This window comes from Xenopus laevis, chromosome 8L (genome assembly GCF_017654675.1).
Source record: "Xenopus laevis strain J_2021 chromosome 8L, Xenopus_laevis_v10.1, whole genome shotgun sequence".
NCBI lineage: Eukaryota > Metazoa > Chordata > Amphibia > Anura > Pipidae > Xenopus > Xenopus laevis.
In genome coordinates, this window is record NC_054385.1 from 84,661,322 (window position 1) to 84,685,918 (window position 24,597).

Here is a 24,597-nt window from a genome sequence, read left to right on the forward strand (position 1 = left end):
AGAAGATCATTGTAAAAAATGTAATAGGAAAAGTACTAGCAAGAGAAAATTAAGTTTGCACATTTATAGTACTGGAGAATAGATAAAATGGAAGGTGATGGTTAATTTATAACCCTAACATTTCAATACAGTTTAGGAAAAAAATAGACCCACAAACTCAACAATGCTTCCTGAGTTTTAGCAGCTATGAAATATGTCTTTAGTAGCCTTTGCCGTTGGCTTCGATGAATGAAAAGGAACAGAAGGGGTCAGTAAGATTTATTCTATGGAATGTTATTTAAGCCTCTGAATTCTAAAATGGTCTCATTAGTGAGGAACAGGTTTATTCCAAAAAGGGTTTATCTAAGCTTACATTTTGTAGCTTTGTATTTTATAAACCGGAATTCGATTTTGAAGATAGGCATTCAAATCTAGCTCGCTATACCATTAGTAAGGTTTTACTAGTATTAATAATATTGCTAGTTATCTGAAGATGATTATGATAAAGATGATTTTTATTATACAGTAGCTGCAGAATTTATTGTAAAGTGAGTGTAACAGCTGTGTCATTATATTGATTGTAATGGGGACGTTCACCTTTGAGTTAACTTTTAGTATGATGTAGAGAGTAATATTCTGAGACTATTTGCAATTGGTTTTCATTTTTTAGTATTTGTGGTTTTTTAGATATTTAGCTTTTTATTCAGCAGCTCTCCAGTTTTTGGTAAACTGGTTGCCAGGGTCCAAATTACCCTAGCAGCCATACATTGATTTGAAAAGAGAATATGAATAGGAGAGGGCCTGAAAAGAAAGACGAGTAATAAAAAGCAGCAATAACAATAAATTTGTAGTCTTACAGGGCATTTGTTTTTTAGATGGGGTCAGTGATCCCCATTTGAAAAATGGAACGAGTCAGATGAAAAAAGCACATAATTAAAAAAACGATAAAAAATGAATAATGAAGACCAATGGAAAGGTTTCTTAGAATTAGCCATTCTATAACATGCTAAAAGTTAAATGTTAAATGGTGACCCACCCCTCAGAGCTGGAACTAGGGGTAGGCAGAATAGGCACGTGCCTAGGGAACAAAGCTGGGGGGCAACAGGCACTCACCTTCTTTGCCTCCTATACCCTAGTCCGGTCCCGCTCGATGCGTAATGTGCATTACGTACATTTCGAGCTCGTCTCTTCCACAGCTCATCTTTTTTGCATGCCGTGACGCGTGTCTTTTTTTGTCTGTACGCGTGTCAGATTTTTTCCACCTGCACTTTTTGTTTTTTACTCACACGCATTTGCGGCCAATTTCTGCATTTCAATAAAATAAATAAATAAATTTGCGAAACCCTCTTGAAAATTTGCCAAAGAATATTCGTCAGCGTCAAAATATTTTGGACAAGAGTAGGAAAAGTCGTTCGCGTCAAAAACGTCTCGCGTCAACATGAATTGCATGCCCCTTGACTTTAACGTTGGCATCAAAATTGATGCAGGTGGCAATTTTACATTTTTGTGAATTATTTGAAATGTTGTGAATTTCGCATGAAATTCACAAATTTTTCGGCATAGCGAAATGGGAGAAATTCGCCCATCACTATGCATAACTGTAGATGACATCAAATCTGTGCTTGATTCTATTGAGATGTTTCATGTAATATCTATATGTAGGGAGTTTAGTGAATGGAAGCAGATCAATAACTCTCTAACACATTAATGCAGGTTATTCATTAACAAACGGTTTTATCAGAATAAATGGAGCATTTCTTGAGATCAGGATTCGTTTAAATTTATAAGACCCTTCTACCAGCTGTTTTATATAAAGATATAGACATTTACAAATATGAACACTGAAATTCAACATTTTTTAAAAAAAAGTTAGATTTATTTAAGTGATTTCCTTTTTCTCTATAATAATAAAACAAAATCTTATACTTTCCCTTAACTATGCTGCATGCATTATATTGGTGACAAAATAATCCTGTTGGGTTTATTTAATGTTTAAATGTTTTTCAGTAGACATAAATGTATAATTACAAAACCCAAAAAAACCCATGTCCCAAGCATTCTGGATAATAGATCCTATACCTCTATACAGGGGTGGTTCACCTTTAAGTTAACTTTTATTATAAAATTATAATATAATTATAAAATTGCTAAATCTAAGCAACTTTTAAATTGGTTCTCGTTTTTTATTTTTTGTAGTTTTTGAATTATCTGCCTTTTGCTTCTTACTCTTTCTATATTTCCAATGGGGGTCACCGATACCATCTAAAAATCAAATAAAAAAGCTACAAATGTATTGTTATTGCTACTTTTTATTACTCGTCTTTCAATTCAGGCCCTCTCTGATTCATATTCCAGTGTCTTATTCATACGAATGCATGGTTGCTAGGGTAATTTGGACCCTAGTAACCAGATTGCTGAAACTGGAGAGCAGCTGAATAAAAAGAATAAAAAAAACCTCAAAATCCTCAAATAATAAAAAAAATGCAAACCAATTGCAAATTGTCTCAGAATATCACTCTCTACATCATTCTCAAGGGTTGACTCAAAGGTGAACATTCCCTTTAAAAGTTTTAAGAAAATCTTTGTAAAACTGATTATATGTATAGAAGTATTTACTCCTGCTCAACCATTTACACTTACAATGTGTAGTAAGCCCCAGATGTGCCATATATGTATTCAGTGCATTTGATAGGAGATAGGTTAGGGTGGATCTCTGAGGTAGATCTGCAAACATTACCTTTTTTATATGCTCCATACATTCTACCTTCATTTACCTCTGAAAACCATGGAGCTCCAGGTATGCTGGCTAAGTAGTACCTGTGAAATAGAGGTCTGGAGATCTGTATATTAAACATATACTTAGGGGCAGATTTATCAAAATTTCGAGCTATTTTTAGTGTACTTCGACTATGGAATAGTCCAACTTAGATTCAAAGTTGAAAAAAAAGGGCGAAATTCGAATATCGAAATTTATCATGTACTGTCTCTTTAAAACTTTGATTTCGACCATTTACCATCTAAAACCTCCTAGAACCTATTCGGAGTAAATGGGTGGAGTTTGAGAGATCAAAAGTTTTTTGGGGGAAGAACTTCGAATCGAAGTAGATCGAAGGCGCTATTCGATCGATAGTAATATTCTAAGTAGGCCGAATACGGACCACTTCGACCCCCAAAAACCTTTGACCTCTATTCGGTTGGTCTTTTTGAATTCAAAGTTCGAAGTTTTTTTAACTTCGAACTTCGACCCTCGATAAATCTGCCCCTTAAAATATGTGTGTGTACATATGTATGTTTTTTTGTTTTCTGTGTTCAAACCCATTTTACTGTCAACTTATTTCAAAACACACAGAAAATACATTACTATACATTTCAGTGATATACTGTAATGCATATTAGGCATGTTTACTGAAACAGCAAACTGTAAACGAATAGATAAAATCATAGGGGCAGATTTATCAAGGTTCGAAAGTGAAAATTTGAAGTAAAAAAAATTGAATTTCAACTGTTTTTTATGTATTTCATCTAAGGAATTGTCCAAATTCAAATGGAATTTGAAAAAAAATTGAACATTTGAATATCGAAATGTACTGTCACTTTGACTTCGACCATTTACCATCTAAAACCTGCCGAATTGCTGTTTAAGCCTATGGGGGACCTCCTAGAACCTATTTGGAGTCAATTGGTGGACTTTGAAAAATCAAAGCTTTTTTTTTTTTTTTTAAATACTTTGATTCGAACAATCAAATACAGCCTATTGATCCGCATAAAAAAACTTCAATTTTTTTTTTGGTTGGTCTTTTTTTATTTGAATTCCGAAGTTATGGGAGTTCAAAAAAAATCCCATTACTTTGAAATTCGACCCTTGATAAATCTGCCCCATAGTGTATCTTCAATAAACTTTTTGGAAATTCAAAATGTCACAACAGACATAAGGAAGAAGGTGACATTTAATCAAATTAATATAACTTATTGTGTATGTGTCCGAATTATTTAATTCACAGTATGTATGTGGGTCACTGAACATTCTGTTCTCTTTGTCCAAGAGTGGATCAAAAGACCGCTACAGAAGACTGTAATTAGAGCAACAAGATAGCAAACTTGTCTTTTTGTGGGTCTATAATAGAGCACCAGGCACAAGTAGGATCAACAGTGTTTTAAGTCATCCTGACCTTTACTTAGGTTTGATGTTAGATATCTTTAGACATCTCTATTTAAGATATTCATGTAACAGAAAATACATGGAGCTGAACAAGACATATCATTACTTCTACCTGTATACGAGATGCATATTAACTTCAGAAATACTTCTCAAATACTTTAATATTAAAATAAAATAATATCAATCAACTACAGTTTTAATTATGATTTTGCACATTTCTGGAGAAGCTTGATCAGCAAAATTGCCAGACGACAGAAAGTCACTGAGAAGATACAGTATAATAAGATGTTGCAAAACGATTTTATGTTTTTACTATTCAGTTTCATGTAGCATTTTTAAAAGAACCATAGCACATGTGTGAACTTTAATCTAATTTTTTTACTTGATAATTAACTTCCCTATTAAAAAGTGACACAAGTGACTAATTAGACATTTTGGCACGAAATGATTGAAATCATTCATAATAGCATTCGTATGATTTCACATTAATTTTTTTTTTTTGCAAAATTTACAGGTGCAATTTAATTGGATGATATCCCCTCTTGCTGTTGCTTCACATCTATATTTATTTTTGATTAGAAAGTTTTCAGTCATTAGTTTGCATTTTGAGGTACAATGATCCATCAGTCTGTGGGGCTAATTTACTAACCGGCGAAAATTCGCCAGCGATGGCTTCGCAGCCATCGCAACACTTCACCAGGCGGAAATTCAGTCAGACAACGTTAATTTACTATAATGCTATATTTTGTCCTGGGCATCGGACAGTGGTGAATTTTCGCTAGCGTTACTTCTGCGAGCAAATTAAAGCGAAGAATCGCTAGCGTTCAATTCTGCCTAGTGCAACTTCACTAGAGGTCTTGTGATCAGGCTAGTTAAAATGCGGTGGGAAATATAAAGTTGAATGGACCTCTTTATGTTACATGCTGCTTCTAATACTGATAACTAAACATGCCAAGGGAACCCTAATAAAGTCAATTGAGTTGTCATAATGCCCTACACAAAAGCCCAGTGTAAAATAATGTTCCCATATGTTATAAAATATATGGGGAAAAAATGTTTTTAAAGGGGACCTGTTACGCTAAGAAATAATTTCAAATTCGTATCTATTGTGTTTGTTAAGCAAAATAAACTTTACTTACACTAAATAAATTATTTCAATATTGGTTGCAGTCAGCCTTGTATTTCGCCACCACAGCAAGCAGGCAGCAGCCATTTTGTGGACACTGTTATTAAGACAAGCATTGTAACACCTCAAAATCTTGTTTATGCACCAGAAAAGGGGACCTGATGGCCATACCTTTGCATTGGCTACACAGTTATAGACCGTGAACAGGGAGGGGGTAGGCAACATGTAGGAAATGCAGAATGGAAAGTGAGAGTAATTGCTTGCCCCGCCTTTATACCTAAGGCATAGAGGCATGTCAAAAAAAAATTGTTGCACTTCAATGTATTTTGGCAAATTGTAGCCATTTCGTGGATTTTTGGCAAAGCAAAATGGGTCATATTCACCAATCCCTAACTGCAACAAATCACCTATGAGAAGTTATTGATGGCCATCAAAAATGCACAGATAGTCAGACGGGATTAGAATTCAGTTGATGCCTTAAATTGTCATCTGATCATTATCTTTATTGAGTGTTGGTACTCACACCACTTAAATGGGCACACAGTAACAAACTGCCAGCATTTAGTACCTACACCTAGACAGAATACTATATTGATATATCATGTAACTACAGTAGAGAATATAGATTGTATGCATTAAGATTATTTTCATGGGGTCAGAAAAATCCATGCAAAAAGTGCAAACCTAGTCATGTTAAACAACATCTGAAGCAGAAACTTAAAAGCTGCTTTTCAAAACCAATATGCTTGCAAATCATCTGGTATGCATGTGTATAACAATGTTCTAATCACTAAAGCATAAGCTGTAAGTACCATAAGAACTATACTGATATAGTTTGATATGATTTGTCATGCAAGTACACAACTGATACTGTGGTGGTGGGTAGCCCACACACTTCAAATAACGCTTACTATGGCTCATTAATTAATGAAATATATCAAATTAGAATTTGTAATATCCCAAACTCAGCACGGGAATGAAAACATTTTAGCTTCAGTAGTGTAGTAAAATCCAAGGTATACATTTTCCATGGCAACAGGATACTATATACAATTATGTCATACTTCCCAACATTTGAAAAACAGAAAGAGGGACATAGTGTGATATTTTTTGACCACATCTATTTATGACCACACCCCCTAATTACCATGTCCTAATTACCAGCTGCTAGTCTCAGTTCTCCCAATAGACCTGCTTATGTTAAATAATTGCAATTGTATCTTTGCTTATCTAAAATTGTTACTAATGTGTCTAAGTACAGCTGTTGAGAGTTCTGGGCTTTCTGAAAAAAAGCTACTTATTTTAATTAAGTTTCAGAAACGTTGTATTTTTTTGGTGTCAGTGCAGGAGACCAAAGAGAACTCCGACTTTTTCATAAATAGCCGGGATTGCGGGCTGAGCAGTCAAAATTGGGACTGTCCTGCAGAAAACAGGAAAGTTGGGAGGCATGTTAGAACAACTAGAAATAAAAGAACTGCAACAAAATGCATGTAAAGGGCAATGTCCTAAATGATGAAGGACAAAGTAGAGCTCCCATTGTAAATGTTACTCACAAATGTTTTATTTCTACCTAAAAAACAAGTAATAGATTTATATTCATTGGGCCATTGTACTGCTTAAGACTTTTTTTGAACTGAGGAAAATAATGGTTTATTTGTGATTCAGAATGCTGAGTATGCTCTGAGTGCCCTAATATAGTTTCATGTTTACATAGTTAAAATTGGTTGAAAAAATACCAATTCCAACCTCTCCAAATGAACCCCAGTGTACATAACCACACTTATACCAAACTATCTATACACTCACATAAAAGAAAACATGATTTGTATCAGCTTTCCAATATACATTTACTAAAAGTTTTCAGTGCTTTTAAAGTTATTTGTAAAAACAATTGCAATTGAAAGCAACATTTGCTTAAAGGAAAACTATACCCCCCAAACAATGTAGGTCTCTATAAAAAGATATTGCATAAAACAGCTCATATGTAAAATCCTGCTTCATGTAAATAAACCATTTTCATAATAATATACTTTTCTAGTAGTATGTGCCATTGGGTAATCATAAATAGAAAATTGCCATTTTAAAAAATAAGGGCCGCCCCCTGGGATCATACGATTCACTGTACTCACAAACATACCAACAAACCATACATGTTAGGTCACATTAGCCAATTAACAGACAGAGTTGTGTCTTTTGCTTCCACACTTCTTCCTGTTACAGTTAGAGTTGTAGTATTTCTGGTCAGGTGATCTCTGAGACAGCACACAGACCATCACAAAATGGTGGCTCAAGGCAAGAGATGTAAAAGGGCAACATTTACTCAAATATATATTCCAGTTTGGTGAGATTCTTTAATATGCCACTTAATATGATATGAACTATCTGTTGCTTAAGTGTTCATTTTTGGGGGTATAGTTTTCCTTTAACTCCTGGTTGTTACTTTTTAAACAATGTTGCAAAAGTCACCAGCACAGGTCTGTTATTCAGCCGGCTTGACTTACATTGTTTTAACAGTCACCAGGGCAGAGAATAGAATGGGACTGACAAACACTGCTTTCAAAGTACATATATAAATAACAAAATTTGTAACAAATGTTTATTGCAAAGTTGGTTAGAATTATATTTGCTTTTTATTTGGTAAATTCGTTTTTTCGTGTTGACATTTCCTTTAAATGCATAATAAGAATCTGACAGCACAACATCATCAAGCAGAGCATTCTACAACCTCAACGCCCTCACTGTGAAGAATCGCCTTCAAATGAAAGTTCTGTTCCTCTAATCTGAAGTGGTGGCCTCTGGTACATTGATCATTTTTATACATAGTGAATATTTTACCCCCTTTTGTAAAAAGGATATTACAAGTCACAGAGGAATGCCATGTCCTTATAAAAGCACAAGGCCAAAGGCAGAGGTGACATTTAATATCTTACGACAGGGAAGTACATTATTTATTTTAATACATAAGTTTCAGTAAGTCATTCAGCAGAAATTACATCACTAAGCAGCGATTATAAGTGATGACATCACTAAGCACTGTTTATAAGGATATAATTCTTATACGATTCATGGCTCTTCGTTTAACTGTCACATAGTTAAAACATATTATTTACTTAGTTTATTTTATTCATGATGAACTTCAGATAGTACTGACCTATGTTTTCTCTGATGCAGCACCACTATTGTTTGAAAGACATAGAAGGAAAGAGCAAAGTATTGATTAGGGAAAGCAATGGCATTTCCCTAAAATGTTGTGAAGGTTATTTCTTTTTTTCTGATACTTCATCAAACCAAAAGATAGTATAAGTTAGATTTAAGTAACATAACCCCTTTCATTATAGTTGTTAGTGCCTGAGAGGTAGACTCTTTCTTCAGAAGAACACTGCCGTGAACAAACATCCACAAAATGAACACCGAGTGTGAGACCTAAAGCCTAACAAACTTCTGTCACCTATTGGCAGCAACAAACACCTCCTAGCTATACTGGCACCATGTGGACAAGAACCTAAAACTAAAAACCAGTTCACAGAAGTTGTTCATTAATTGTCTCAGCATGCTTCAGTTCAGTGAAAGATAATAGAAGGCGCAGGGAGAGTTAAAACATTTCATATACAGCACATATTGCAAAGCTGAAAAGTACAGAGAGAGAAAAATAAAAACTCCTTGTTACTTGATAATATAAAAAGGGCACAGATAGGAAATTGGCATGCTCATCATAAATAATGTGGGCAATAGTAGTAACAAACATAATGGGCTAGATTTAATTCAGTGAGAAAAACTTTTCAGTTTATCACTTGAAAACTCTTTTGAAGTTTATGGGAAAAAAATGGATCTGAATTTGGAAAAAAGTATTTTCTCCTTGAATTGAATCTCGTCCATGAGTTTTTATGTGATAAATCATGAGATAACTTTTTCTCACTGAATTGAATCTCGCTAGTGATGGGCGAATTTATTCGCCAGGCGTGAATTTGCGGTGAATTTGCGCGATTCGCCGGCGTCAAAATTTTTTTTCCGAAAAAAACGGACGCTGGCGTCAAAAACGGGCGCTGGCGTAAAAAACGGGCGCCGGTGTCAAAAACGAGACGTTTAGTTAAATTCGCAAATTTTTCGGCGAAGCAAAACGTCGCAAATTCGCCCATCACTAAATCTCACCCATTATAGCATTAAGAATTTGGAAACCACATTGAAACACTGAAAACACCCATTGACTTCAATGCATGCCATTTAGCAAATTATTTCTTCACTTCACAGTGAAGGATGGAAAAAACATTTTTAACTGGAAAAAAATGTATTCCATATATTATGTACGTAACCCATTAACTGCCAGGGTTTCCCCATAACCATCTTGGCTTCTCCATCTGAAGCCAGAGTGAAGAAATACTATAGTCTTTGATCATAATATTCCTCCTGCTTACACAAATCCAGTGGGGTTGAAGGCTCAATCAGTTAGGGCAAGGTTAGGGCATTGATGAGAGGAATGTCCTTCCCTGGGCCTCATTTTAATAGTAAAGGAGCCTTCCTTTTCCTTAAATAAAAAACTACCCTCCATAGTCCCCCCTCCCTGCACCCCCTGCACAGGCGTTAACACAAGTAAATACCTACAAGCTGGTAATTACCCTTTGTTGCAGAGTCAGCGCAGCAGAGCTCATGGGGGCAATCTTTAGCCGCTTTGGTAATCTCAATAAGGAAGCCCTGTATCGCCAAATTCACAGTTGGAGCATTTTCCTGGTTCACTACAACTGTGCATGCTCTGAAAGTGACAACAATTACAGAAGCACCGGAAGAAGTTCCGAAGATTACCGAATCGGCTAAAGATGGTCCCCTTGAGCTCCGCTGCGCTGACTCTGGGGTAATTAACGTCTTACGGGTATTTACTTGTGTTAACTCCAATGCAGGGGGGGGGCAGGGAGAGGGGACTATGGGGTGTAGGGGTTTTTATTAGAAAGGGGGTTTAGTTCTCCATTTAAGGAATACTACAGTGATTTTGAGGTATAGTTTCAATACTATATTACACTGTTTGCCTTGCTGAAAATTCATTCAACTATTAAACATTTATTTTTAAACAAATAAATGTGTTTTTTCTTTTGAAAAAATCTGTGGACACCTACCATAGTCCTTTGCAAAGACGTTACCACCAAATTTCTTTCAGGCAGCTACTGCTTCAGCTATTTAATTCTTATCTCCTTCCTGTTCAAATGTCTGCCACTATGTGGAGTATGAATGTATACTAAGCAGCGTAGACAATTTCTGAGTTTGTTTATGACTGAAATTATGCTGAAACTTTCTTCAGCCATTCTGCTTTTTGGAAGGATAAGGGGTGCCTCGGATGTCTGCTTCACCATATATCACTGCATAATGTACTGTATTTGGCTATAGTTTCCACTGCCTCTCACTGTATTCAATGTTCAATGTGTAATGTCATTAGGATATGGAGATAGTGTTCTTAGAAGTCACTGCACCATTATTGTACAGTATGGCTTTTACTGTACAAGCTGATTCAGGTAGTTTGCAGTTAATGACAAATGAGGGTGTTTTTTTTTTTTTTTGAATATTTATAGCTCATTTTAACTGATGGTAAAATACCTAAAACACCAATTCTGCTTCCTACTGATGTAAATTGAACCTGCCTGACACAGCAAGTACAGAATGTTTTGACCTGAAAATGTGCATTAGAGCATTTTAATAACCACCTGTACAAGTAGTGACTTGGTCACCACTTCTCATAACATTAAATGAACATGGAACAATGAAGGCAGAACTTTGCACCAAAAATGCTCATGCAAGCCTTTTCCTACCAAGGTCTGACTGTTGCTCCTACATGTGCATCAGCTATGAGAATTTTTATTTGATATTATAAGAAGCACAGACAGGGGCTTTTGTCCAGTTGGATAACAGCAATAGTCAAAACTCTCTGTGTGCTTTAGCTCTTAAAGTAAATTGGAGGCAGTATGGGCAGGCTAGGCTATGTTTCAATTTGCTAAATATAATAATAGCAGATGCTATTAGCCCAAAGTAGACACATGGAGATTTGAGGGACAGAGCCAGACTAAATTGTACCTTAGGCAAGGTAGCACTTTCTGAACCCCCTTCAACTGGGTCCCCACCGCAAAAGAAACAAAATGAAAAAATATAAATCTGGCACATGTAGCAAGGCAATTAATTGGACATATCCACTTTCCGACCACAACCCCAAATACCGTGTCCATTTTACAAAATACACCCTCTTCCATTTTTGGAATGACATAATTGCCCCCTCCCTCACTCCCCCCAGAGCCAGTCAGACAGTCCCACTCTCAGAGACCCTTTATAATTATTTTGCACCCAGATGAGAATCAATTTTTTTTGCTCAGGTCAGTTGAAGTCTTGGTAGTCCCTGCAGCCTGCCCTCCTCCCTCACTCCCTCTAGAGCAAATAAGACTGTCCCACTAGCTTCTACCAGAGACCCTTTACTAAAGCAGGCACTAGGCACAGGCTGCTGAAAGGCCGCAGATGGCACTGGACGGCAAACAGACGGAACACCCAACAACTAGGAGCTGCTTGCTGCGTGTGAATGATCTGCTCCATCCCAGGCTTCCCTTTGTGATGTCATGCAGTCACGCTGGCATGCCGCTTCATCTCGTGTGTGCCATGGTAGGAATGGCCCACCGGAATCACGGGAAAAATCCCGGTGGGCCCCAGCACCAGTGGGTTCTGCTGATAATGCTGTTTTTGTAATCATGGAAATTGCTAGATAAGCTCAGCATGCACGGAGTTTAGGAGTGAGCCGTTTCCACTCTCAATTTATCTGCTTTTTAGACACGCCCTTCCTTACTGAAAAGAGCCTATTTATGTTCTGAATTTATGCTCCTGTTTGTGGAACTGCTGCTGTGTCTGATAGTGCTGGAATGCGGATTTCTTCAAATGTATAAGGCACATAAATTAACCGTAGCTCTTCTGGCTGTCTGGGAGTAGCTTTATGCACCAGAGGCAGCCAGTCACTGACATGGAACTTGTCTCCTTTCCATCTTGCTACTTTGATAACCTATTACCCTCACAGGCTATAATATAGTAATTTACTAGTCTCTGAGCAGTCTCCCAATATCCCCTACAACGCTTCCACAGACGTATGTGTATTGTTGGCATTTGAACTAAACACATTAACTAAGGTTTTATGATTCCAGTTATTGCCCAGGTGGCTCCAGATATTGCCCAAACACACAGAAAGACAGTCTATCTTAATATAAAAGCACAGAAAACAGCAATATATCACCCTAAAAGCAATACTATCTATGTCTTTAATGAAACATTGGACTAGTCTTAGATTTCTGTGTGTGTGCAATACCCACCTATAATATACTGTTACTAGTTTACTTTACATATTATACAAATTAGGGCCAGACTGACCATTGAAACATAAATCCTGGTGGGTTCTATGGGGGTAAGGAAGTGTTGGCAGGAAGGTGTTGGCGGGCCCTGAAGTCACATTCTCTAGTGGGCCTCAGATACCCGAGTCCAACACTATACATGTCATTAGCATAGAGAGTGGAGGCGAGCCAGTTGGTGAGATCAGTGTGGCCACCAAGATAAAATCCAGAGCCGGGCCCCTAAAGCAAGAAGGGCTCTAGGCAGGTGCCTGGTGGTTAATTCAGCCCTTGTCAGAGAAAGCTGTAACCTTGTTACCCTGGCTGTTTTTCTGAGGCCAAGTTAAACAGACAAGCCTCTGTTCAAATCAACTGGTGGGAGTGTGGGGGAGGTACAGACATCAATATGCATAACAGAAGCAATGAAAGGCTGCAGCTTATCATAGTAAAATTCAGGAGACTGGGATGATCAAAGAAATAAATATAATGGCTTGCCTGATGTCTTAATTTTTAAGCTACAGTCAAATGTGACTCATTCTTGGCCTGTGAAAAAATGTAGGGCTTGAAATAGCCTGACTAGCCTGACTGATTTTGGAGTGAAAATGCATTCTGTAACATTTCAGCACCGAAGTCCGCCCAGTGGTTTCCCAGGGAACAGGGGGGCCCAGACCGATGGGTCTACTTCCTCTATAGTCACTCTACTGCTGAAAAAAGTTAGCATAATAGGCGCAAATAGGTTGCAACAGGCAGGTGACGGATGGGCGGAGAGTTTAGGTGTGGGGGAGGTGTTTCTGCAGGCAGAGGCCCAGGCCCCTCCAAGGATTTTTTTGCAAGGGGACCTGGCATCACCTGGTTATGCTACTGCACGCTGGCCAATGCAGTGCCTGCAGGTGAAGAAACACCACAGAGCAGTAGGTGAGCTTATCCACAGGCTAAGAAAAAGTCACATCTGTGTTGGACTGATATGCCAGTGGCCCACCAGAAAACCTTAGACCATGGGCCTACATTCCAAACTATTATTCCTCCTCTCCTCACTCAACCACTTTATTCTCCTAATGAGGCGAGTTGAGGCCGTCGCCTCAGGCGGCAGCGCCCCACTAGGTACCAGGGGCAGCAAAAATGCATCTCCTGGTACTTTAAGAGCAAATTTCCGGGGGAGGGGGGGCAGCAGCAACTGCTGCTGCCTCAGGCGGCAGAGGGGCCAGGATCGCCCCTGACTCTATTCTTATTATTATTCTATACTCCTTATTAAGCCTCCATTTTTCCTATAAAGAAATAGGGAATGTCCATGAAATAGGTCAAATGGTTAGATGCAAGAGACCCACTGACACCTGGGCCCACCGGGAGTTTTCCTGGTATCCCAGTGGGCCAGTCCGATGCTGAATTTGGCCCTGCCTTAACTGGATTATTCTTGAGTAGAACTGTTTTACCATGACTCTATCCTTTTAAAGTGGTTTGCTATGAAACGGTTTACTATTAAATCACCTTTTTTCAAACCATTATTCTGGGTTGAAAACATGGCCAGTCAATAAAACATGAGCTGGGTCTTCCGCCCTGAAAGGTGTTAGTGGCAGCAGGATTTCTGGCATAATTACAGACTAATTCAACCCCTTATATCTTGTATGGTATAGTACAGCAATCAACCACAATTTAAATCAAGTTCTAAATATATTATCCACAGGAAAAATATACAAGCCCATGATGCACTGCCCAATAGCTAATTCAAACAGCAGGCTGGCAGTGGAAGATCACAAGCTGGTAGTTCTGCCGTATGCTAGGGTAGCTGCATTTTCTTTACAGAGGGAATAAGACAAGTTATAAAATGGTAAAGGAAATTGCAGATAATCCTCAATCGAGATTATACATTAGGGAGTAAAATAACAAGAAAGTAATGAACATATTATATAAAAATACTAAACAAAATCTACCATTTATCACAAATTGACTAAGCAAGGAAGTTCAGTGTCAGGAAACAATTACAAAAGCTGTTAAAACAGAGTTGGACTGGGCCCGCAGGGCACCAGGAAAAAAAACAGTGGGTCCTGTTGACCCAGACCTGCTCAAAGCCTTACACTATTGAAGCTCTTCCCTACTTCGCCTTGATCATGGCTCCAAATAAAAAGAATGCGGTACATGCATCTGCAGGGGCCCAATGACTGAGGGGAAGGGTCCAGAAATATGTGGCAGCCCCTGAGGTTGAAGCCCCGATGGACTTTGGACTCCACACTGAAAACAGTATACCAATGTGCCTCTAAAAATTCGCTAAACATATTGAAGTCAATGGGCATCAATATAATTTTGACGCGAGTGACAATTTTTAATACGCGACTATTTTGTCCAAATTGGGCATCCGAATAATTTTGAACCATGACAAATTTATGCGCACGACTATTCTGATTTTGTTTTGTTGTGCCGGATTTTTCCGTGACCAAATTTTCACGCAGTTTGGCGGAATTATTTGGACCCTAGCAACCTGATTGCTGAAATTGGAGAGCTGCTGAATAAAAAGCTAAATAACTTCAAAACCACAAATCATAAACAATAAAAAAACAATTGCAAAGTGTCTCCGAATATCACACTACATCATACTAAAGGTAAACAACACCTTTAAAATACATTAGTGGTGCTTTTAGATACTTTTCCTTCTCTGATAAACTAGAGAAGTTAAAACTGATAGAAGAGATTTCTTGCAGGCTAACAAATTGTTTTATAAATTAAAAAAAATAATAGTTACATAAGATATTTCTTGGAATTGGGAATGGATTGTGACTTGTAAATGGTGTTTTTTTTCTGGACAGTGACAGCTTAAAAATTACTTTAATACCAGGATCCATTGAATGATGACTGCCTAAACTGCGACTCTCCTGTTGTCTTTCAGCTCACAGATCAATGTGAAATCTGAGCCCACTGAATGTGCCACAAATAGATGTGAGATTCAGTCATTTCGAGGCATAAATCAGAGCCACTGGCCTTGATGGGTGTCTTGCAGCTACTATGGCTTTACTATGGCTTTACCCTTTGTCTCCTGGTTCCTGGGGCAACTTTGGCATCATCTACAGTTAAAGATCTAAGTCGTCCAGTAACCCTTTGTCTGCAGGCAATGCCGGGCTGTCGCTGCCACAATCACTTCATAGTGTTGGAGTGTGTAAAACTCGCGAGATATACAGCAATGATGGCTTCTGATATTCCATGGAAAGAAATGATCAGCGAGGCAGCGAGCTGAGTTGGGATGCGGCAGGGCCCTGCTCTGTGCTGTACTGAAACTGACGGGCATTGTCCAAGGTGCTGATTGTAGTTGGGAACTAGTGAGAGCGCCTCTGACTTGAACGCCACGTTCCTCAACTCCTGACAGCGGAGCTTTTAACTCATTCCTCCACAGATGGAAAGAAATAACAGGTTGCGGAGACGGGGGGATGGGCACCTTCACATACACGTACATCCTCCAATCAGTGGAGGGCAACTGTACGCCTGTCAGAGCGCAGATGTGAAGCAATCCACACACACACACTCGCAGCAGTGCATTTGCCACCTGTCTGGTGAACACGGGGTTAAATGGCTAATTGGTTCTAGTGCTGGGGGAGGGCACGAGTTGAAGGAGTGTAGCTCAGGGGCTCGTGAGGGATCTGAGAGGGCACCCCCTCCCCACGTCCCCTCTTTTCTCTCTCTCTTTCTCCATCGATCTAGTTCTCATTCTGTGATACCCATACTGATGAGCTTGGGTTGAAAAGGGAGAGGGAGGAGGAGGGAGTTGGGGGTGGCAGAATGAGAGAGAGAGAGAAGGGAGAGAGACACGCAGGCTTTGACGTCGCCCGGCTGCAGCTACAGAGCTCTCACTCACTACACGTAGAACACAACGTGACCACACACACAGCTCTTTCCTCCCTGCTTTGGCTGCACACACACTCACACACACACACATTCACACACACAGGTACACACATATACACACACATATACACACAACAAGCAGAAACACACTGGGCGCTAAAACCCAGCTGCTGCCTCCTCCATCCCAGCATCCCCTCCTCATTCTCTTCTTTACCACCCTGAGCATTTGCGCCTGTGGGAAGAGTCAGTGAGACAAGGTGCAGGATCGGAGATTCCCAGCTATTGGCATCAGCTATTGGCATCACAGGAACGACAGTAGCAGGAGCCCCACGCAGTCTAGTCTCTGGATTGTGTACCACTGCATCCCTTCCACTAAATGACAGGAATATTAATATATGCTGCAATCCCGACCCCTTCCTGCCGGGTTTAGCTCTTCATTTGCATTCTTCTAGCTGGGATTGGTCCTCTCTTTCATTTCTATTCGTCAGTATAGGGGCTTCCGCAGGACTTCTGGCCATGCCTGTGGTTCCATGGCATTAGCTTGGCCACTACACTAGTCTCCAGTACACACTGACACCATTAGAAGGCATCTCCGCTGCTTGACACCCCTTGTCTATCTGCAGTTGCCAGGCTGGATTTGGGATTTTGCATTGCAATGGCAACTAATGGAGAGGGGGTTGGCAAATCCAAAGGGATTTCGTTGGACTGCGATCTGGCAACTCCATTAACTGCCCTCCAGAGATCATCTCTAGTTACTTTTTAAACCCAAAGCGAGGAATCTCCTGCATTTGATTAAGGAAGACTGAAGCATCAGTTACATTTCAATGGATTTCCAGGGATTCTCCCCCAACCTGCACTAAAGAAGAAATCAGCTCCTTTTTTGGCCATAAAAAAAGCAATACTGTTATTCTATCTCTATCTGTTTTTTTAATTACTTCTCCTGCGGGTCCCACTGTGTGGAACCAGCAGTGGTCAAGAGTGGTGGAATCTAAACTGTGACCTTACAGGTCTTTTGTCTATTGCTGGCCTCTGTAAGGTCCTGTTGAGTCCCTGGGCTGGATATGTCCATGTTAACGTGAAGATGGATTTGGGTTACGGTGTGTTGTGGCTACTGACAGTTCTCCTAGAAGGCATTTCTTGCCAAGGGGTTTATGGTGAGTTTTTTGTCATTCCTATCAATCCATACAACATTCCTTGCAGTTCTCTTCTATAACTCAAATGAATATGACCTTGTGTCCCATGACAGGCATGTTCTAAAGTTATAATCCATATTTTGGATTGCATTTTTGTGGGTAGGCATATAATAGAGCTATGTTTACATGACGTGGTGTAAATTTTTTTTGAATTAGTAAGGATATACTATTGTTAGGTTGTCTGTTTCAATTTATATTTGCAAATGACAAATTCTATATTAAGCAGAATGGTAAATATTTACTTAGTCTCTTTTCTGCTGCTTATTTATACAGGTATGTCCACTATGCACCTATTATATATATACATTTATTCTCATTTTTCTTCAGCTTAGACAAATTACAAAAAGTATATGAAAGCATATCATCATTATCATTTCTAGAATTGGTTCAAATTAGTATGCTAGAGAAAAAACTAAAATGTTTGTGGCTACCCTTAGAATAGGAATCTGACTAACAGCTTGCAGGCATCTGTACAGCAGCAGCAGATCAACCGTAGATGCCATTAAACTAATCACAGCAAAAGCCTGAATGCAAGTCATGTTTGTGTAAAATGTTTGCTGTTTCCCCTGTCTAACTAGCTGTCATAGATCTCTCTGTGTGAGCCTGTAGGTCTGTTTCCATCAACAGATTTCCCATTGACACAATAGGTTAGCTACTTAAATACCCAAAATGATATTGTAAGAGAAATGTTTCAAATTTCGCAAAGGGAATTTAGAAAATGTATCTGAATTTTGTCAGGCACTCAGCATTTCTGATAAATATGCATGCTGAAAATCCACCTTCATTTCAATCCCCTTGGTAATTACATAATACATATGGGCCCATTAGGTATATGCTGTTGACTACTGAAGTTTACATTGAGAGTTGCTAGAGGGATAAGAACCATTGGGGGAGAGCTTGGAAGATGCTAAGGCATGCAGAGAATCATCAAAGGCTCCCCATTTATAATACATATACATATATATATATATACATATATATATATATATATATATATATATATATATATATATATATATATATATATATATATATATATATATATATATATATATATATATATATATATATAGGAAATATTTATTGGTATTAATGATGCATACTTCATGGGTGCAGTTATAAGAAAGGTAAAGATTGTTACTTGTCAAATAGCCAGGAATTAAAAATTATTTATATACAGTATATATATATATATATATATATATATATATATATATATATATATATATATATATATATATATATATATATATATATATATATATATATATATATATGAAGCCGCACTCGCAGGTCTTATAGTAAAGTAAAGTAATTTTATTTTGGGAGCAACTCTGAGCACAACTAATGGCTGAAAGCACAGCCTTAATCAAAAAAAGGTGTTTTATGATAAAGGCTGTGGTTTTCAGCCGAAATGTTAGTTGAGCTCAGATTTGTGCCCACAATAAAATGACTTTACTTCACTATAAGACCTGTAAGTGTGACTTCTTTCTGTGATCCCTCTTCATCGATACCGAGGATTGCACCCAGGCACAGAATTCTGCTTTATCGTGAGTGTCGATATCCTTCCTACTTTATATATATCTAACAATCCAAATGTCACTTTAGCGGATACAATGCACCATTATTGCTGTAGATCAGGTACTACTTAGTACTTAATACATAATATGCAAATTTAATTGTAGTATCTTAAACACACTTGGAGAGGGTGACAATATTGAGAGCAGGGTAAATGGAAATTGTGGGTGTGGTTATTACATTACTAGGAGGAGCTTTTTTATAGAGGTTATGGTATGTCTTCACCCTAACAGACCCCTCGGTGTTTATACATGTCTGTCTATATATAGCAGCCACAGAAAATATATTTGCAAAGATCTGTTTTAACAGACAAACACACATACACATATATACCTAGCCAGTCACCCACATGCATAGAAATGTAGCAACTGCCAGGTTTCAGTGATTCCTGCAAGGCAGCTAGCAGCAAAATGAAAGGAATCATGTTAGGGATGATCAGATTTCATGCCATGGTGATTGGACCACTGTGGAGTATTAATGTGCTTCCTGAATACAGATCAATGAACATAAAATGAAAAAAAGAAAGAATTAAATAAGACTCCATGCTGACCTCAACCTGAAAACATTAGAATCAAATGTGTTGTAAATTGGAAACTGCATGCTATGTGACTATTACTGAGAGCATGGGATGTGCCTGAGTTTTTCCACACAATGAAATCTGGGTCATCAGAAAATCTGTGGCAGATGGTGGCAAATTTTTGCACTAAATCTTTATTTAACCCTGTTAGGTCAGAGTAAGGTTTCTACTTAACTCCAAAACTTGTAGAGTGACAGACTAGCCAGGTATGACCAGCATGTGGTACTACAGCTTCTTTGATTTATAACTCCATTCATCCCTCTAACATCCTTCAGTAGTTAGGCAACACATGAGTATTTCATTTCTGCATTAGATAGGGGGACAGGACAGGTTGGAAATCATTGGACCAATAGCATTAAGGATGATCCAGGAAAGAAATGTGAGACATTTTTTAAATGTTTTAAAGTTATGATGAACATAAGGCCATGAAAAGAAAAACTGATTAGAACATGAATGTATTTCCGTATGAGTAATGCATGAATCCTTTTTTACTAAGTATTCCACTTTTTATTTTTGTCACAGAGACAGCCTTGCATAAAACACTTTTAAAAGCTAAATTTAGGCCACATGCGCATGTTTGTAATTCTACTTTTTATTTCTCTTTGACTTACTTTCCTGTCAAATTGTCACACTGTCTTATATTGTGCTGAATGAAAATGGACACCAGATACAGAACAAAATGCTGACAACAGCAAAACACCACTGGCTTTTCTCAAAATGAATGATACTGACAATCATGTCTATATATAGATTGTGTTTATGTACTTTACATGATACGGAAGATAGTAGCGTTTTCTGGTTAGGGTGCCTTGAAGCATTTGCCCTCAAAACACAGGCTGACAAATGTGTAATGATGTAAACCCTATTGAGACTTCTTGTCTCTTTACTGCTGTACATCCCTTAGGGAGATCATATTGACAGATTCTGGGTCTTGAAGGTATCACATCTCTGCATCTGATGTGTTTTGCGAGAAATGAGCTCTTTAAGTTGTCTTAGAAGAGTAGGTGTCTTGCGGTTACTGAAATTATGGACAAATAGTGGTCTACAATGGCAAGATTCCCACTGCAGCTAAAAAGATGTGCAGTATATGCCTCCCATAAAGTGGGGTCAGTAACCTAAAGAGGTTATGTAATCAAAGTTTATTAGGTCTAATCACCTATAGCAGACATGTAGCATTTGCTAAATCTTGCCGTATTCAACTGCGCAACATTGCTCGAATACGACCCTATCTCAGTTCAGAATCAACTAAAACACTGATTCAGTCTCTCATCATCTCCCGCCTTGATTACTGCAACTTACTCCTCACAGGTATTCCAACAAGTCACCTTTCACAACTCCAATCTATTCTAAATGCGGCCGCTAGACTCATTCATCTAGCTCGCCGCTCAACATCAGCTGTTCCCATATGTATGTCCCTTCACTGGCTCCCAATCTCTTCTAGAATCAAATTCAAATTACTTACACTCACATTCAAGGCCCTTAATAATGAAACCCCTCCCTATATTTCATCTCTAATCTCCAAATACACTCCTTCACGAAACCTACGCTCTGCTTCTGATCTTCGCCTCACTTCTCCTCTGGTCACTTCTGCCCATTCTCGTCTACAAGACTTCTCTCGGGCTTCTGCTTTTCTCTGGAACTCTCTGCCACAAGCTGTCAGACTTTCTCCTTCCTTCCAAACTTTCAAGCGCTCCTTAAAGACCCATCTGTTTAAAGAGGCCTATTCGATATACTTTAATTAATCATTGCTGTATCAAAAATGACAAAGTGTTTATATAATCCTAATGTCTCAATTATACCCTAACCTTTTAGTTTGTAAACCCTATTGTACTCTGTAATCCTTGTCTGTTATCCACCATTTATTCCCTGTTTGCTATATCTGCAGTAAAGCACTGCGTATCTTGACAGCGCTATATAAATAAATGATGATGATGATGATTTGCTGACCACATGTTTTAATGCATACATTTTATTGGTTGCTATGGGTTACTTAACCTAGGCCTTTTATTACATAGGGACATTTCCAAAGTTTGCACTAGGTCTAGTAACCCTTAGCAACCAATTAGCATGCATCATTTACTGTTGAAAATGACATATCTGATGGTTGCTGTGGGTTGATGTGGTACAAATATTGCACCTTATATTACCTCTATATGGTGATGTTTATTTTGAAAGCACAAACCTTGTTTTATGAGTGCCTGGCCTACAAAGAGAAAAGGAGTTAGGCATTCCTTCAGAACTAAACAGCCTAGTAAAAAAGCCAATTAGCTAGACAGTGTATTCACTGCAGGCTTTTATTGGATCAATATCATTTATAAATAGATGCAGTTATGCATTACACACATTTTTAAAGCTATGTTGGTTTCCTCCCAAAGGAATGTATAATGCACTCTATGAAACAATTATTATGCTTATCCTTATAATATCTATACTGAAGTCAAATCAATGTAGGCTTGCTTAAGTCAAAGGGTACACAACTGCATGTTATACGCCAACCATTAGCAAAACGATGTTGCAGACAAAAATGTTGAAGAACAGTTATATTTTGTGTGAAATCAATTATATTGGCAAGAATAGGTATAACAGTCCAGTGGTTCACATCACATTAGTAGTGTGACAACTTCACCAAGCCCTACATAGAAACATTTCAATTCACATGGACCTTTGTTCACACTGAAGCAGTTAAAATTGTTATTTTTCTTATGAACCCGAGTTGTGTTTTAGGAATTTTTGACAGTTTTAAAAACACTATTCTCAATTGTTTAGGAAGAAGGAATATGTAACATAAAGAATGGTGATTTGTTCCTACTAACTAACTAATGTTAGTTATGGACAGTTACAAAGTGTAAAGCAGTTATAAAAAAACGCAATATAAACTAAAGTCCACACAACCAACCATTAAGGTGTCATCAGTGCAGATTGTACAATCATCAATCCTCAAAGGTTTTAACCATTTGTGCAGTGCAATGATTAAGCAGTTTGTATTGTCCATAATGCACTTAACCATAAATGCACTTCTGCATCTTGTATAAAAAATGGATGTTGTGCCTACATTATACTGTATATATTAATCTCATTCAAAAATTTGCATTTTGTAACCTATAATTTATAAAACACAAGATTACATTATAAAAAGGTACCGTATGTGTACCAACCTATTAAAGAAAACCCATTTATTTTAAAGAGATACTATCATGGGAAAAAATGTTTATAGTGCTGCTCCATCAGAATTCTGCACTGAAATCCGTTTCTCAAAAGAACAAACATATTTTTTATATTTAGTTTTGTAATCTGACATGGGGCTAGACATATTGTCAGTTTCCCAGCTGCCCCCAGTCATGTGACTTGTGCTCTGATACTTCAGTCACTCTTTACTGCTGTACTACAAGTTGGAGTGATATCACCCCCCCTCCCCCCCTCCCCAGCAGCCTAACAACAGAACAATAGGAAGGTAACCAGATAGCTACTCCCTAACACAAGATAACAGCTGCCTGGTAGAAGAACAGCACTCAATAGTAAAATCCAGGTTCCACTGTGACACATTCAGTTACACTGAGCAGGAGAAACAGCAGTCTGCCAGAAAGGTTATCTATCCTAAAGTGCTGGCTCTTTCTAAAGGCACACGACCAGGCAAAACAACCTGAGTTGGCTGCCTACACACCAATATTACAACTAGAAAAGAAAACACTTGCAGGTTCAGGAATTACATTTTACATTGTGGAGTGAATTATTTGTAGTGTAAACAGTGTCATTTAGAAATAAAAACAACATCATAAAAATCATGATAGAATCCCTTTAACAATTCACTAGAGCTGTTATGCATTACACAATATGCAGTTAGCTACTAAATCTGTCCCATCTGGCAAGAAGTTGATATTGACTGGGCACATGTTTAAACAATTTGAATTTCCATCTAATGATCCTTATTATATATGAACTTCCTACTGATATTGTAACTAAACACGTTCAAAGTCATTTTTCAAAGTTAGAACAGAGAGCATCCATTGGTAATACCAGTTATAGTTTTAACTTACTTCCAACTCTCTGGCAGAGAATCAGTTAAAATTCAAGTGAGTGTGAAATGCATTTTGTCAAGGATGGGTTTATTTTAATATACAACTCGCTATACTGACAAGAAAAAAAGCTTTATTGGACCAGTAGCAATACAAATGTAAATGTTGTTGGTAAGTGGATTTTATATTGAAGGTCAGTCACATCTGGTAGAAACCTTCTGTGTTAAAAGTATTTAATATTATAGTCTATTTATCCTCATAATTTTTCTACTATACCTCTTCGTTTTTCGATTTCATGTTTGTTTATGCAGACAATTTTCAGTGCTCACTCAACTGTGCTGAATAAACCTGCGAAACAGTATAGATAAACACATTGCAGGACTATTGCTGAACAAGAGGTATTGCAGTTTTTGATTACTGGTAGAAATCTATCAAGATCTTGCATATATCATTCTGCTTAAAATTGCATTTGCAAAGAAAATTTTACATTTTAACTCTTAAGGGACTTCTAAACAATCAGATGTGCCTTAATAAATAAAAAAGGTGTGGTTTACATATGTATGCAAAGTTTTATTTGTACTGTTTTACTATGTAAATACATTGAAAGGGGTTCATGTAGGAATAAGTATAAATGCTAAGAATCAGGCAAGACATGAAGGTTTCGGTTAATTTCCCCAAGAAACAATAAAGGAGTAGAAACTTAAAAAAAAAAACAGCTCAAATTAGAAGTTTATTTTGCTAGTGACATAAGCATTGGTTTTGAGGTTAATTTTGGAACAAGAGTGGCAACAAGCAATTACTTTGTAA

At 37.8% G+C, this 24,597-nt stretch overlaps 1 protein-coding gene across 2 annotated transcripts in view; it reads left to right on the forward strand.

The window, feature by feature from the left end:
* Positions 1-15,972: 15,972 nt before the first annotated feature.
* LOC108698967 (MAM domain-containing glycosylphosphatidylinositol anchor protein 2) overlaps positions 15,973-24,597 on the forward strand; it is a 345,565-nt gene continuing 336,940 nt past the window's right edge. Inside the window, exon 1 of one of the 2 annotated variants that reach the window (XM_041573045.1) lies at positions 15,973-17,583. In XM_041573045.1, coding sequence (XP_041428979.1) covers positions 17,511-17,583 — 73 coding nt within the window. In that variant the 5' untranslated portion in view covers positions 15,973-17,510. The remainder of the gene's footprint in view (positions 17,584-24,597) is intronic. The other variant, XM_041573044.1, reaches the window with a different exon arrangement.